At 42.4% G+C, this 14,513-nt stretch overlaps 1 protein-coding gene across 2 annotated transcripts in view; it reads left to right on the plus strand.

Moving 5' to 3' along the window:
- The window catches only part of DTX1 (deltex E3 ubiquitin ligase 1), a 48,472-nt gene that overhangs the window by 4,468 nt on the left and 29,491 nt on the right, over window positions 1-14,513 (plus strand). For both annotated transcript variants that reach the window (XM_066603817.1, XM_066603818.1), the window contains exon 3: window positions 3,602-4,292. In XM_066603817.1, the coding sequence (XP_066459914.1) occupies window positions 3,602-4,292 (691 nt within the window). The remainder of the gene's footprint in view (window positions 1-3,601; window positions 4,293-14,513) is intronic.

Below are 14,513 nucleotides of genomic sequence, written 5' to 3' on the forward strand. Positions count from 1 at the left end.
TGGCATCTTTCAAAAATTGATGAAAAGACCAGAAGAAAATTGGTCTGGGAGGCTGCCAAGAGGCCTACAGCAACATTAAAGGAGCTGCAGGAATTCCTGACAAGTACTGGTTGTGTAGTGCATGTGACAACCATCTCCCGTGTTCTTCATATGTCTGGGCTGTGGGGTAGTGGGGCAAGATGGAAGCCTCTTCTAACAAAGAAAAACATCCAAGCCCGGTTATGTTTTACCAAAACCTCCATCCAGTCTTTCAGAAGTCTGTGGGAGATTGTGTTATGTCTGATGGGACCAAGGGGGAACATTTTAGCCATAATTCCAAAAGGTATGTTTGGTACAAAGCCAACACTGCACATCACTAGAATACCCCCATACCTGCAGTGAGGATGGTGGGGGCAGCATTATGTGTGGGGATGTTTTTTTGCTGCTGGAACTGGGGCTTTAGTAAAAGTGGAGGGAATTATAAATAAATATCAGTCCATTTTGGCACAAAACCTTCAGGCCTCGGCTAAGAAGATGAAGAGGATTTTCACCTTTCAGCATGACAACCCAAAGTACACCTCCAATTCAATAAAGGAATGGCTTCGCCAGAAGAAGATCAAAGTTTTGGAATGCCCCAGCCAGAGCCCAGACCCGTATCCCATTGATAATCTGTGGTTTGACCTAAAGAGGGCGCTACACATGAGAAACCTTTGCAATCTGACAGATTCGGAGCACGTTTGGAAGGAAGAATGGGCAAAGATGTGCCATGCTGGTAGACACCTCTCCAAAAAGACTGAATGCTGTCATAAAGTCAAAGGGTGCATCAGCAAAGTGTTAGTTTTATGATGTGCATATTTACACAACCATATTATATATTTTTTTTTTAGTTCTTCCACCCTAAAACATTTCACTTTGTTTTTCAACAGAATTGTACAGATAACGGGTCACATTGAAGGTAGAAATAAATCTGAAATGATTCATCTCTGTCAGATTTTTTAACATGATGATCAAGTAGGGAAAAGTTGATGCTCAGTTCAGGCTTGTATTAGAAAGATCTACTGTATATTGCCTTCCATGTTTTCTTCCACCAAACGCAAACAGATATCATCTTAAGGTGTTTTCATGTAGAGAGGAATGAAAGAATTCCCAAAGAATAAGCTTAGTATATTTTTCTTTGTCCCAAGGCTGGCATTCCTCTTAGATAGGATGGGTAGAAGGGAGAACAGATCCTATAGTGCCCGTGTGAACTAAATCACAGTCTGTGTTTTAGTAAGGTCTTAAGTATTGATTGCAAAGACCGTGCTTTTAGGGGGCTTTAGATGTTTACATACAGATTGTCCATTAACAGTTTCGAGTCCACATCCAATCTTTGGCTCCAGCACATATCTGGGACATCTGTTAGTGGCCCCCTGCAACAAGGCTATACATGAAGTTGTACTCTTGATGTGATTGTCTCATTAGCCACTGTAATGATATACTTAATGTACTTACACAGTATTGGAGTACGCACTAGAAATATGCCACTTTAGTGTAAATATGTTCCCGAAAATTTTCATTCTGTACTTGAGAATGGAATCATTACGGATACTGTAGGATTAGTAGTGATGGCACCAAATCCAACACCGCAGCTCCAATACTCTTACATGCAGGGGAATTATTTCCAGCGCCCCATTTCTTAGTGCATCAGCTGTATAGTCATGCACTATTCTGGTCATCATCTTTATATAATAGCAAGATTTACATCAGAAAAAACAGCGAATCGCTCATTTTTTTTTATTATGCACCAGTGTAAATACTGCATTAAGGCATCAGGACAACGCACTGCAATACCTGATGTAGCATCGTAACACAATACAAGTTGCTGAACCACAAAGGCCTCCTGAAGCCGGTTCTCCTGCCCAGGGACTCTTTAAGTTGGTTGGCCCTTGGGGACAGTTTCATCTGGTACTCAAAACACACCTCCCAACAGGGTTATTAATTATCTGCTTGTTGTTGTGACCGCAGACCTGCAGAGTCAGAAGAAAGGGAGGGAGTGTTTGGCAAGAAAAGGAAAGCTGACTTTTATATCCGTGTTATGTTACAGCAAATGTTGCTTCTTAAGGAAGAAAAACATTTACTTATTGCAGCTTCTGGCTGTATTAAATTGTATATATTTTTTGTTCATTTTGGCCATATCCGTTTAGCATATTGCACTATGAAAAGTGTCCATTCTCTTGCATTAACATCACATTTTGAACAGTGTGTAGGAAGCAAATCAATAAATCAATGCACTTTGTAGAAAGCTTAATTTGTTAATTTGGGCCATTTTGCTGACACATCTTTTCCCAGAATTTTGAACCCCTCGATATCTGAAATGAAATGAGATTCTGCCATAGGTTGGCTGGACTGTTTTTTAGGCAGGGACCCAATATTCAGTATCATATTAACAGAAGACGTAGGGCAAGATGTATCACAACTGGTAAAAGGGAAAAGTGGACTAGTTGTTAGGGCAGCCAGTTTGGTGGCTGTTTTTATTTTTAAGGGTTTCTCAAAAATGACATTTTCCACATCCGCTTTGATATATGTCTTCTGTAGACCGCTTCTAAACTCATTTTCGTTGTTAGGACTCGTTCACACCAGCGTTTAGGCTTTCTGTCTCTGTGTTCAGTTTTTGGAGCAGAAAGATGGAATTAAGTGATCCCATTTCTTTTCCCATTGATTTCAATAGTCTCTCTCACTCTACCCCCTACCGCCCCACCCCACCTCCCGCATTTGCTCGGACGAGTAAGCAGTTACTGGAATAGACCGATGCTCTCTCGAGCATCAGCCTTAAACGAGCGTGCTCGCTCATCTCTAGTGGACAAACTCGCAATGAGGTGTCATCCTACTATATAACAAGTCTAAAGTGATTTATATACATCTCTGCTTGCATAATATTGGAACCAGTAGAATTTCCCTTTTCTCTTTCTGCGTGCCATTTATTCTTCAGTGTTGGTGCTGCATCTTATATCAGATGAGTAGACATAACTGGCACATTACTGCAGGGGCACCTTTGTAAGGTCAGAAGGGTAGATCAGCAGAAATAAACTTGGCAGTCAACTTTTATTTGTCTGTTCGTCATTATGTCACCCTGTCTGTTGGTTGAATTGGTTGTTTTCTGTGCTGCCTAGTCTGCAGCCTGCTGCAAAGTCATTGTGTCATCCAGGCTGGCATGGATATTGCCATCAAGCACTAGTCATTATAAAATGCTTATTATGCAAAGGTGTTAATATGATACTTCTAAGGTTTCCACAAACCATAAGTGATGCGAATATGGAACAACCTTTTACTGTGTGAGGACTGAGCTGCAAATAGACCGGCATTGGAGTCTGTTGGGGTCCCTGATCCATTGATCTTTTCCTATAAAGCTATATATCAAATATACGTTATACAGAGTTTTTACCCCCGCAAGATTATATATCAATATATTCAGCTCCTCCTGCTCTATAACATGCTGCCCATAGATCAGGCTGCATGTTCAACATGGCAAGTTCCCTTTAAATGTAAATGGTACACATGTTGATTTGGCATTAAAGTAGTTTTGTCTCTATAGGGTGTAAGATGTTCAATGAACTGTTTTTTAAACGGTTTACTTTTTCCACAGGGACTGTCCGTCCAGTAAGACGTAGTTTTTTCGAACCATCTTCTGCCCCAGGCAAAGGTATCGTATGGGAATGGGAGAATGATGCTGGTTCCTGGACTCCTTATGATACAGAAATCTGCATTGCTATTCAGAATGCCTATGAGAAACAGCACCCTTGGCTGGACCTCACTACACTCGGTTTCTGTTACTTGGTGCATTTCCATAGCATGTGTCAGGTCAACAGGCAGACACATCGTAAGCGGCGACTAAGAAGACGCATGGATCTTGCATATCCTTTGACAATGGGGTCCATACCTAAGTCTCAGTCGTGGCCAGTGGGGTCCGGCTCTGGATTACCCTGTTCTTGCCCCCAGTGTCTGTTAGTAAACAGCACCAGAGCAGCTTCTAATGCTATTCTAGCTTCACAGAAAGTTAAGGTTCCCCCTGGGCCTCCACCTAACTTGCCACCTCCACCTCCTCCTCCACTCCATCCATCTGGAATAAGACAGAGCAATACGTATAGTGGTGGAGCTGCCGGTTGGGGAAGACCAGGGGAAGGAGGTCGACCAGCAGGAGGAATCAGAAATGGCTCAGGATTTTCTCGTAGTCAGAGTGTACCGGGACCAGCACCATACCCAGGACAGAACAATCTGAACAGACCGGGAGTGCAGAGGACCAGTGGGAGCAGCAGTAGGGCATCTATCCCTCCAGGGTAAGTTAGTAATAGGCAGAACACATATCTTACTGAACCAATTTATTACAGGCATAACCTGGTGCTAAATACAGCATGGGTATTTGGAGCCAGTATGGCACAATTCCTAATGTTAGGATCACATTTGTGTCCTTTGCAATCGGCCTGTCTGTTCTGCAGACTGGTGTAAACTGGTGTACCAGTTTGAGTCCCGTTGACATTGGCTGAACTAGATGGACATTGTCTCCTTTCGGCCTAACATGCTATGTTACCATGAAATGAATAGGATCCTCAAGATTGATACATTGTGATCAAAGCAAACTAACAAAAAGCATATTGTGAAAAAACGTGAACCTCAGAATTACTTTATGATGGGATATTTCTACCAAAGACATTTATGACATAACCATAGGATTGGTGGCATTCCCATCATAGGGACCAACACTTATTGGGAGGCCCTTTCAATTAGGATGATGAGGTATGCACACGTGCGGGATGCATTGAAGTCAATCAGAGTTCTGAAGATGGTACAGAACACTAGACTTACATGTAGAAAGCCACATGACTCCTGGTCTTCTCCTCTTATTTCTTGTATTTGCAGATGCCTCTGTTTAACTTGGTTGTGAAAACAGGTTGTGGGTCATTTCTAACATATGTTGTGGTTTATGTATCTATGATCCCTCTTTAGTAAAACCCCTTACACTCTCACATAATTATGCCCCCTTTATGCCCCAGTCTTTTAATAGTGTTCCTATTATACCCCTGTCTGCATTAGTGCCCCCAGTCTCAATGCCCTCACTCAGTAATATTGCCTTCAAGGTTGCGCACATCTCGCTTTTCCTGGGGGCTGGTCCGTGCTGCTACGGTCTCCCCTCCTCTGAGGTAATACAATCACCTGACCACTACTGCTAACCCCTGGCCTCAGCAGTACCTTCCCTAAGACCAGGGTTTGGTCATGTGACTGGCTGCCTGGAGGCAAGTGAAGTAACAGGAAGAATGAAGCAGTGGTCACCCATGCGCATTGCCCCTTCATACACATGGGGCATTTGGATATGCCAGTCTCATGATCATTGGGCATCCCAGTTGTCGGACCCCAAGTGAGAATACATTTTTCCTCCATGCTGTGGTTAGGAGATACATCTCTTTAATAGGAAACCACTTTAAAAGGTTTTACAGGACTTTAATATTAAAGGGGTTGTGTGATAAAAAGAGAAAAAATGTTAAGAAGCTGGGCAGGTAATAAAATAAAAAAAGATAGCATTTTTACCTGTCTTCGGCCTCCCTAGACCCAGCTGAGCGTCTCTTGCTGCTCCATCCCTGTCCCCCGTTGTGGACGTCCCCGGACGCCAGGTGACTGCTGTGACTAAATAGAGGCCGCAGCCTTACTATCTGAACACCTGGCATCACTACTCACCTTCTGGGCACCTTAATCCAAAGAGTTTGGTGCAGTGATTCTGCAGTCTCTGGTTGGCCGCAGCAGTCACCTGACTTCCGATGGCTGTTTGCGCCAGAAGACAGGGATGAAGCAGTGGGAGACGCTCAGCTGGGTCCAGGAGAGTTGAAGACAGGTGAGTATGCTGTCTCTTTAAAATTTTATCATCTGCCCAGCCCTTAAAAAAGTTTTTCTTAAGATAGGCCATCAATATCAGATCAGTGGTGGTCTGACCTCTGCCACCCCCATCGATTATCCTCTTCATTGCTTACCATGCACAGCTCCATACACTATGTAGTGGTTGTGCCTGGTACTGCAGCTCAGTCCATTCACTTGAATGGGACTGAGTGACAGTACACTGAAGCATTAGTTACAGCCAATACAACCCATATGGAGTTCTGCTTGATAAACAATAAAGAGACTAGAGTGTTTGCAGTTTTACTATTTGTACTATGTTTTCAGTTACAGCATCACTATTTAGTGTGGAGTCAGAATTCTAGATATAATTAACTTTTCTTCAGAATGGAAAAATATTAATTATCCTTTGGGTGGACCTGAGCCATTGTAAAGAAAACAAGCTCCATAAGACATTTGTAGGGTGCTTTATAGCTACCTGGCGGAATCAATCCTTTATTGCCTGTCTGTGTAATGCATATCTGTTGTCTGAGAGCACTCAATATTTCAGGTTATTTTATAAACCTCCTGCTAATGGGGAGTCAGTCTTCGCATCGGAGCCCACTAAACAGTCCCTTGAAAGAGGAGAGCTGAAACCTTCCCTATGCTACATGCACGATCAAGAGGTCAAGTGAGCCCTCTGGGTGATTCATAGTGGCCGCAGCTTCTGACTACTCGGACTCTTCTAAAAATGCCAGGGCAGGAGAACTGATGCTGCTGCTATGAAGCACCAAGAGGACTCAATTGCATGTAGCTTCAGGAATCTTTTACCAATTACGGGTTTATTTATTGGGTGCCAGTGCACCCACTTTCCTTCAGCAGCGCAGCTATAAGATACGATAATAGAGAGAGCAGTGTCCGAAGGTTTGCAGTTTTACTATTTCTACTATGTTTTCTGATACAGCATCACTATTTAGTGTGGAGTTTACATGTTACTTATGTACTTACTCAGGCAGTATATATGTATGACTAAGGATCTTTAGATATATATATAAAGGTATAGGCAGAATGATAACTTTTCATTTCAGTCACTAAGGGGCATAGCTAAAGACTCATCGGTCCTGGTGCAATAGTTTATCTTCCCTCTTTCCCCTCCACAAAACTTCTTTTCATGCCTGCCGGCACCATTTTCTTATAGTATTAAAAGATCAGTGGCACAAGCATTAAAACATGTCTGTCTGCCTACCCCTCTCCCCATCACTCATAGGAAATATGTAACCAGGCACCCAGATAACTTATAATTCAGGTGCCTGCATAGACATACAATAAAAATAAAAAAAAACAGGTAAAAAACACTATACAAGGACCAATATTACTCCCCAAAAGTGACCAGATTTTAGATATTATGTGTAGATACTAGCGCTACACAGGGCTTTGCAGACCATGTATGTGATTATAGTACCACAGTGATCACCGGTGACATCCCTTTTGACTGGAGTCATTCACTTTCCCTTTTGTTCTTCTCCATCCCTTCACACCACCATGACGACTTTTGCCAGAATCAACTTGTCTGTGTGTAATTTAATGTATAGACGTCTTTGGTTCCTTACTTTTCCAGCAACCTCCCTACTTTTTCTATACAATCTCCCTATCCATAGTGTCTCAAATAGTAATTAGGCCCCACCACACAGTAAAAATGACTCCTTTTATAATCCCATACAGTAATAATGTCTTCTTTCATGCATCCTCATATCAATAATGCCCCCTTATGCCCCATTCAGTAATAATGCCCTTGTTATAGCCCAGCAGTAATGATGTCCCTTATGGCCCTCATCAGTAATAATATTCCGTTGTGGCCCCAACACAGTAATAATGCCCTGTTATGGCCCCCATCAGTAATACTGCCCTATTATAGCTTTCATCAGCAATAATACCTCATATGAGACCCATCAGTAATAATATCCCATTATGCATTCTGGTAAATAAAAAATTCTGTACTTAACCATCTCACTTTCTCTACTGATCCGCTCCGCTTCAGTCTTTCCTCCCTTCAATGTAGCATGGTGTATGTACCGAAACATGGGACCGCTGTGGCCAATTCCTGGCTATTGATACTGAAATTAAGGATTGGTAGTAGTGGTTACTTGCTGTTTAACACATGATTGCTACTGTCTAAAAGAAGAAGGCCTGTACCAGAGTAGATTGGTGGGGAAGCTAGATTGGGGAGTATAGTATTCTTTATTTTTGTACACAGAGCCTGTGAATGCATTCTACTCCCCGGCTCTGTCACCTTCAATCCAGAGCCTAAAGACACCAGAGAGGATGGGACAGAGGTGGGGAGGAGAATGCACTGACAGGCTCTATCATCCAGCTTCCATATAATGTGACTAATCAGAGGGGTGAAGCACTGCTGACCTTTTCCTAGTGTGGCGAGGGGGCCCTGTGTGTGAAGGGTTCCTTACAAGTTACACTTTCCCATTTTTCCTGTTTCTAACTGATGACTAACGGCTGGTTTCACACATAGGGGAAGATTTACTTATACACTGTCTAATATTTAGACGGTGCAAACTTACACGATCTTAAAATGCAACAGATTTATTACAGTGGCTCATCCTGGGTGATAAATCTGGGGCATCTTTAGACTCTCATAATTGGCTTAGTTTTAAGTCACCACTAAATTGTGGTGCATTTTGGGCGCATGAGGTTGCATTTAGGCAACACCCGCTTTCCTATAAAACTTCACACCCTTCCACATAGCCACACGCCTTTTCAAATATAGCAAAAAAAATGTCTAAAGGCGTCTGAAACACATAAAAGTGGTGCAAAGCATGTATGATACTTTTCTTGTGCAATTGGCACCACAAAACTAGTTTAATAGTAAATCTTCCACTATAGTGTTTTCTGTAAAAAAAAAAATTTGTTTTGATGCTACTTCATATGCCAGTTTAAGTAAACCATGTGTTGGAGTTCCTGCCATAAATGTATTAACCCTTTCCAATCCACTGTCTTACATCTAAAGACATTCTGATTGAAGGCTGTACAGCTCCGATATCAGAATATGCCCAGTAGGGTATTCTTACTGTATATTACTGGCAGCTCTGTTGTCTGGGGCCTCTCCAACATGTCACATACTGCAGTACTGGCTCTAGCCAGTAGATCGCCCCATTGTAAAATGTCAGAAAGAGAAAGCCCCCTAGGAAACCTTGACATATTAATGTGATAATCAGTATTATTTACTTCACCTCTCAGTGATCCTAGGGTGCTACTGCAGGTTGCGATTGAGCCACAGTAAGGCTTCGCTCACACAAGGTGGAATGTTGCCATGGATTTGGGCACTGATTCCTTCTAGCATTCTATTGAATGCAATGAAAATCCACCCTGTGATTCATATGGTATAGATTTTTCCATACTGGGATCCTTAAATCTATGTTGTGGTAAAAAAAATTATATCTTTTTCAGTAAGAGAAACAAATTAATCATGTAGATATAATGTTATAGCAAGCCTTCGGACCTACACAGGATTCTTCATTGGGCACAATAGGATATATCTGGAGAGGTGTCTGTATATATGTATAGGACAGGATGAGCAGAGGAGTAAATACTTAATTAGTCCACTGATATGGATGCGAGAGTTTTATGATCTCGAAACTGATGTTAGAGGGTGATCAGGCACCAGATTTCTCTGAAAGACCAGTCTGCCATAGAACCATGGAAGTTATTCATGCCTGTGTTGAGAGAAACAGAGAGAAATAGTTGAAGAAACAGCTTCCCACAAGTTGTGGGCTGACCGAAAAATTATGCGGCTAAAGACAATGCCAAATAAGGTTGAGCAGCAACACATAGTTCTGGAAGAAAAGCGTGCCCACCTCAAATGTGAAGTTGTGAAGGTACGTGCTAAAGTAGCAGAGAAGTGTCGCTTCGTAAAAGAAGACTCTAACCAGAGGATACTGGAAGAAGAAAGAGTAAGAGAACTTGCAGGAGAAGTTCTCAGGCTGAGTGCTCAAACAGAAGAAGCACTGATGCAATGGTTGTTAGCAGAAAGGAAGCTGTCAGATTATGTGCTCTCGCTGAAGAAGCTGAGAGGTAAAGGTCCGTGGCAGAGGAAGAGGCCACTATACAGAAGGCTGATACAGGAAGGTTCCTGGAAGAGAAACGGAAGGCTGAAGTCTCCCTAAAGCAGAAGGTAGATGAGAATGAGTACTTCAGAAGATTGTCAGAAGGTGAAGCTGGCCTGAGATAGGTACTGAAGGAGCAAATGGCTTAGTAGAAGCAAGATTATGCAGAAAGAATCTTGTGGTGGAAACAAGCCTTTGAAGTTGACAGGAAAAGCCAAAATGAAAAACTGGAAGTTTTTCGGAGACAACAGACCCTGTTGAAAAACGAAGTACTCCAAATGAAGTTGGAGATGAAAGAGGTCTTTAAAGAAAAGGCTGTGTTACAAGGGCTTGTCATGAAGTTGCATGGGAAGGTAAAATACTGGGTGCCTGTTAGTCATGTTGGTAAAAAGAAAGTTCAGAGACTAGAGAAGTCTAGGTCTGTGTTCAGATAGCAAGTAAAAGTCATGAAAACCCAGATCGCAAAATGTGTGACAGAGGGAATGATTCATGTAAAGAGAAATAAGCTTTCTGTGAAGACGAAGGTGGAGCGTAGTCATGGTCCCGAAATTCTGACACTTAGAAGGAAAGTCAAAACAGTATGTTGCTGTTTCAAAGTTGGGTGAAGATGTAATAGTGTCAGAAAGTTCCATGATGGAAATGGTGAGAGAAGATGTTGGCCAGTGACTCAACGTGAAGTGTTTAGTTGAATGCGATAGTTTAGTGACACAGAACCTAACGCGGCGGAGAAGAGACTGGAGTGAAGTACACACTGCTATACAGGTGTCTGTGATACAAAGTCTGGTAGACAGAAGTGATGTATCCAACAATATGGATAGCAAGTGTGAACGGGGGTTGATGTTGACAGAAAGTTGTCATGAAGACTATAGAAAGCGAAAATCCTCAAGAAGATGGTTTTACAGTAGGTGTTTGTCACTTGTCAAGTTTCCAGGTGATCTGAGAAGAGCTGGTAGAAGAGCCTGAGGTGGCTTGCAAAGCCTTGAAGCTTCAAAGAGAATAAAAATGGCAGAAGAGCCCAGAAGATGTTCAAGTTATAGCAAAGGGAAAGAGTAGCTGGTGCTATAGACAGGAAGAGTGTTTTCGCTTTCCAGACATTGCATGTGAAGTGAGATAGTGATAGGGGTCAATCAATATTTTTAATAACCTAACCTAAGAAAGATAAGGAAACAGTGTAATAAATGTGACATTAGTTATTTGGTTACATAATGTTATGTATTATATGTAAAACATTCCGGAAGTTGCTAGTAGAATTTGGATATAGAATCATATGTAAAAAGGTATATTCAAGAGTCTATTTGAATATTGATTTTAGAATACTAAATGTATGATTAATTAGATTTTATTCAGCTATCTTACTGAATACCAACTTATCAACTTTGTGCTGACTCCCGAGTAGGTGGCTGAACCAGTTCTATGTGTAAACTAGAAACAATGTCCCCTCTTTTGATGTGCAAATTGTTGATGGACCTTGAAGATTACATTCTGGTTTGGGAATGTAATTAACAGTGTAATCTTAAAAATGTACTCAGCCAGTAGACAGCCAGGAGTCAACCTTTATTATCACATTGTAACTGTTTTATGTCTACTTCAAACAGCTTTGTTGATACCTTTTGTTTAGAAAGCTTTTTGATTTACAGTCATGTTGTAACCTGTTGGAATGAGGGGTTGGTCACCAAAAGTACATTGAAACTAAATAAGAAACTAGGTATCAGTTAACATTTGGAAACGCCTTCTTTACAACTTGCATATAAACTAGCAATGTACAACAATAAACAGAACTCATACTGATATCACTAGACGGTCTGTGTAGTGGCTTATTATGGTTCTCAACTATGAGTACTCTATATAATATTTCCTCTTAATTTGGATACAGGCAACATTCGCATTTGGGTCTGCGTTCCAGACCCCCAACAATAGCCAGAAAATAGGCCCCTTATTATAGCTCAGCCAGCTGAGTTAATAGGGCTGAGAACTACTCAAGGTAGGATCTTTGACCCCAGGGGATTGAGTATTGTGAAAAGACCTGCAGCCTTTGTTAGAGGGGAGGGTTATATGTAGGATTGCAGTACCAGAAGTGGTCTCTAGGGGGCTTGAGAACAGGTTTGGAGAGGAAAATCTTCAGCACAGAAGTTTTTTCCCCCCTAATTAATCAGCTAACACATGGATGGATGTAGCTGCAGTACTGAAAAGCTCATGAGGGAGATGGCCCTGAGTGGTCCACTGTTGAACGCTTCATCCTGGCTGGAGTAGCCACAAACCCGGCAGGGGTGGACAACCCCTAGGTTGACACGCTAGATGGGTATGATGTGATGGACTTTTACACTATATGTTAAGGCGCTAGGTCTGTATGGTAGACAGGATTAAGTCTATGTTATGTAGAGGTCAAACGGCCATGGACTTTCATATATTCGTGTACACCGTGATGAGTAACAACAGTGTGAAGATTTTGTTATGATTGCTGTTGATTTACCACTATAAAGGCCAGATTTACTAAGTTTGTACTAAACTTCTGGCCTGGATGTGGTTTACTGGTGTGAGACCATCCGTCTGCTGGGGCAAAAACGGTGATCTGATGAACTAACAACCGCCAAATTGTGATATAATATATGCTTCTTCAGATATATCCTATTATTGCATGATGAAGAATTCCAAGTAGATACAGAAGCTTGCTGTAACATCATCTGTTTTTGTTATGCATTAAAAGGTATCATATCTACAAGATTACTTGGTTTCTCTTACTGAGAAATATCCCAATTTGTTCTACTGGCTAACACCGTACCAAACTTTTTCCTTCATTCTTGGCGTGAAATCCAGGTCGGGCATCCGCACACAGATTTTTCCCATTGACTGAGACTAAATCCACATGCGGATCCACCTTAAAGGGAACCTGTCACCAGGTATGCGAACCATAAACAAAGTTATGGTGGTCATATGGCAGCTTTCTTGGAGTTTGGTCAGGTATTTCTTTTTTTTTTTAAATTCTTTATTTCTCATTTTCAATTTAGTTACAAATTACCAATAAACACTGTCTGAGTACAGATGCATATAACAGATCAACGTATACAATTTCCTATTCTTCACTGTGATTCCCGGAGTAAAGCGATAAGGGGTTCTTGATTTCCTTATCGGTCTCATTTGTTTGGGTCGGTGGGTGAATGTATACTCCGTCTGGGTATAATTCTCCTTTAGTTTTACCTTCGGGAACCACTGGTCTCAGAACTATCTGGCTCTAACACATCTTATCTCGGTCCTATTTAACAATCAAACAATGAACCTAAACTAGAGACAGGAGGAAACATTAGGGGTTTAGACACACAGGGGAGGGATGGGGTACAGGTTCACGAGCCCTCAGTTATTGGGGTTTTTGAACCTCTGGTATTCCGTCGTATTTTGGAACTCCAGCCAATAGTACCACGTTTTTGTAAATTTTTCCTGGGTTCCTCTGAGTGTCGCTGTAAGGTCCTCCATTTCCATCAACCCCTGCACCGTGCTGAGCCACATTGCCACTGTAGGGGGGGTGGTCTGCCGCCATAATCTCGGGATGCAGGACCTCGCTGTACCGACCAGATGTCTTACTATTGAATTCTTGTATGTCGTTAGAGGGATCGTGTTGTGGTGTAGAAGGAAGAATGCTGGTGTTTTGGGAATTGGGTATTGTGTAAATTTGGATGTGATCCTCCATACCTCCGCCCAGAAGCCAGCCAGCACCGGACAGTCCCAAAAGATGTGTAGGAAAGTCCCCTGTGTAGCCCCACACCTCCAGCAGAGGGGTGAGACCGAGGGGTATATTCTGTGTAATTGAGAGGGCACCCTATACCACCTTGAGGGGATCTTATACCCAGATTCCTGTATTTTGCTGGAAATCGATGCGGAGTGTGTGAGTGTAAAGATTTTTTCTCTTTCAGCTGTAGAGAGAGTGATTTCGAGGTCTTCCTCCCATCTCTGTATAAAACCCGGTGGGTGGGGGTCTGACTGAGAATTGAGGATATTGTATATGCGTGACAGGGTATGTCTGGATGGTCCTTCTGTGCTACATATTAGTTCAAATTGTGTTTTTGTGCGTTTAAAAGTGCTTGGATGGGGTAGGAATCTAAGGAAGTGTCTTAATTGTATTGTCTCCCAGAAGGGTATTGGGTGGGGGTCTGTTATTCTGTTCAGTGCGTCCGTTGTTAACCATTCGTCATCCTGTAGAAAATGTAGTGCTCTGAATTTGCCCTCTTGGAACCAGCGGCGGAAGGCTTTGCTCTCATTGCCCGGCGGAAATGCAGGGTTCCCTAGGATCGGGAACATGGGGGATGGCTTGGGCGCTATCTCTGGTCTTGCAAACACTTTGTTTGTCATCGCTAAGGTGGGGCCAATGGTGGGGTGCTGTGCCAGTTCTGTGGGAGTCTGTTCCTGGATCCATGGGAGTGCCACCAGAGGGATAGGAGTGGTTGCTTGCTCAATGGCAGTCCACTGTTTAAGGGCCCCGTGCCTGTGCCAATCCACTATGCGTACCAGGTGGGCCGCTTGGTGGTATCGTGGGAAACTTGGGAGGCCCATTCCTCCTTCTGTTTTTGGTCTGGTTAATATGTTTCTTGC

This window comes from Eleutherodactylus coqui, chromosome 5, assembly GCF_035609145.1.
Source record: "Eleutherodactylus coqui strain aEleCoq1 chromosome 5, aEleCoq1.hap1, whole genome shotgun sequence".
Classification (NCBI taxonomy): domain Eukaryota; kingdom Metazoa; phylum Chordata; class Amphibia; order Anura; family Eleutherodactylidae; genus Eleutherodactylus; species Eleutherodactylus coqui.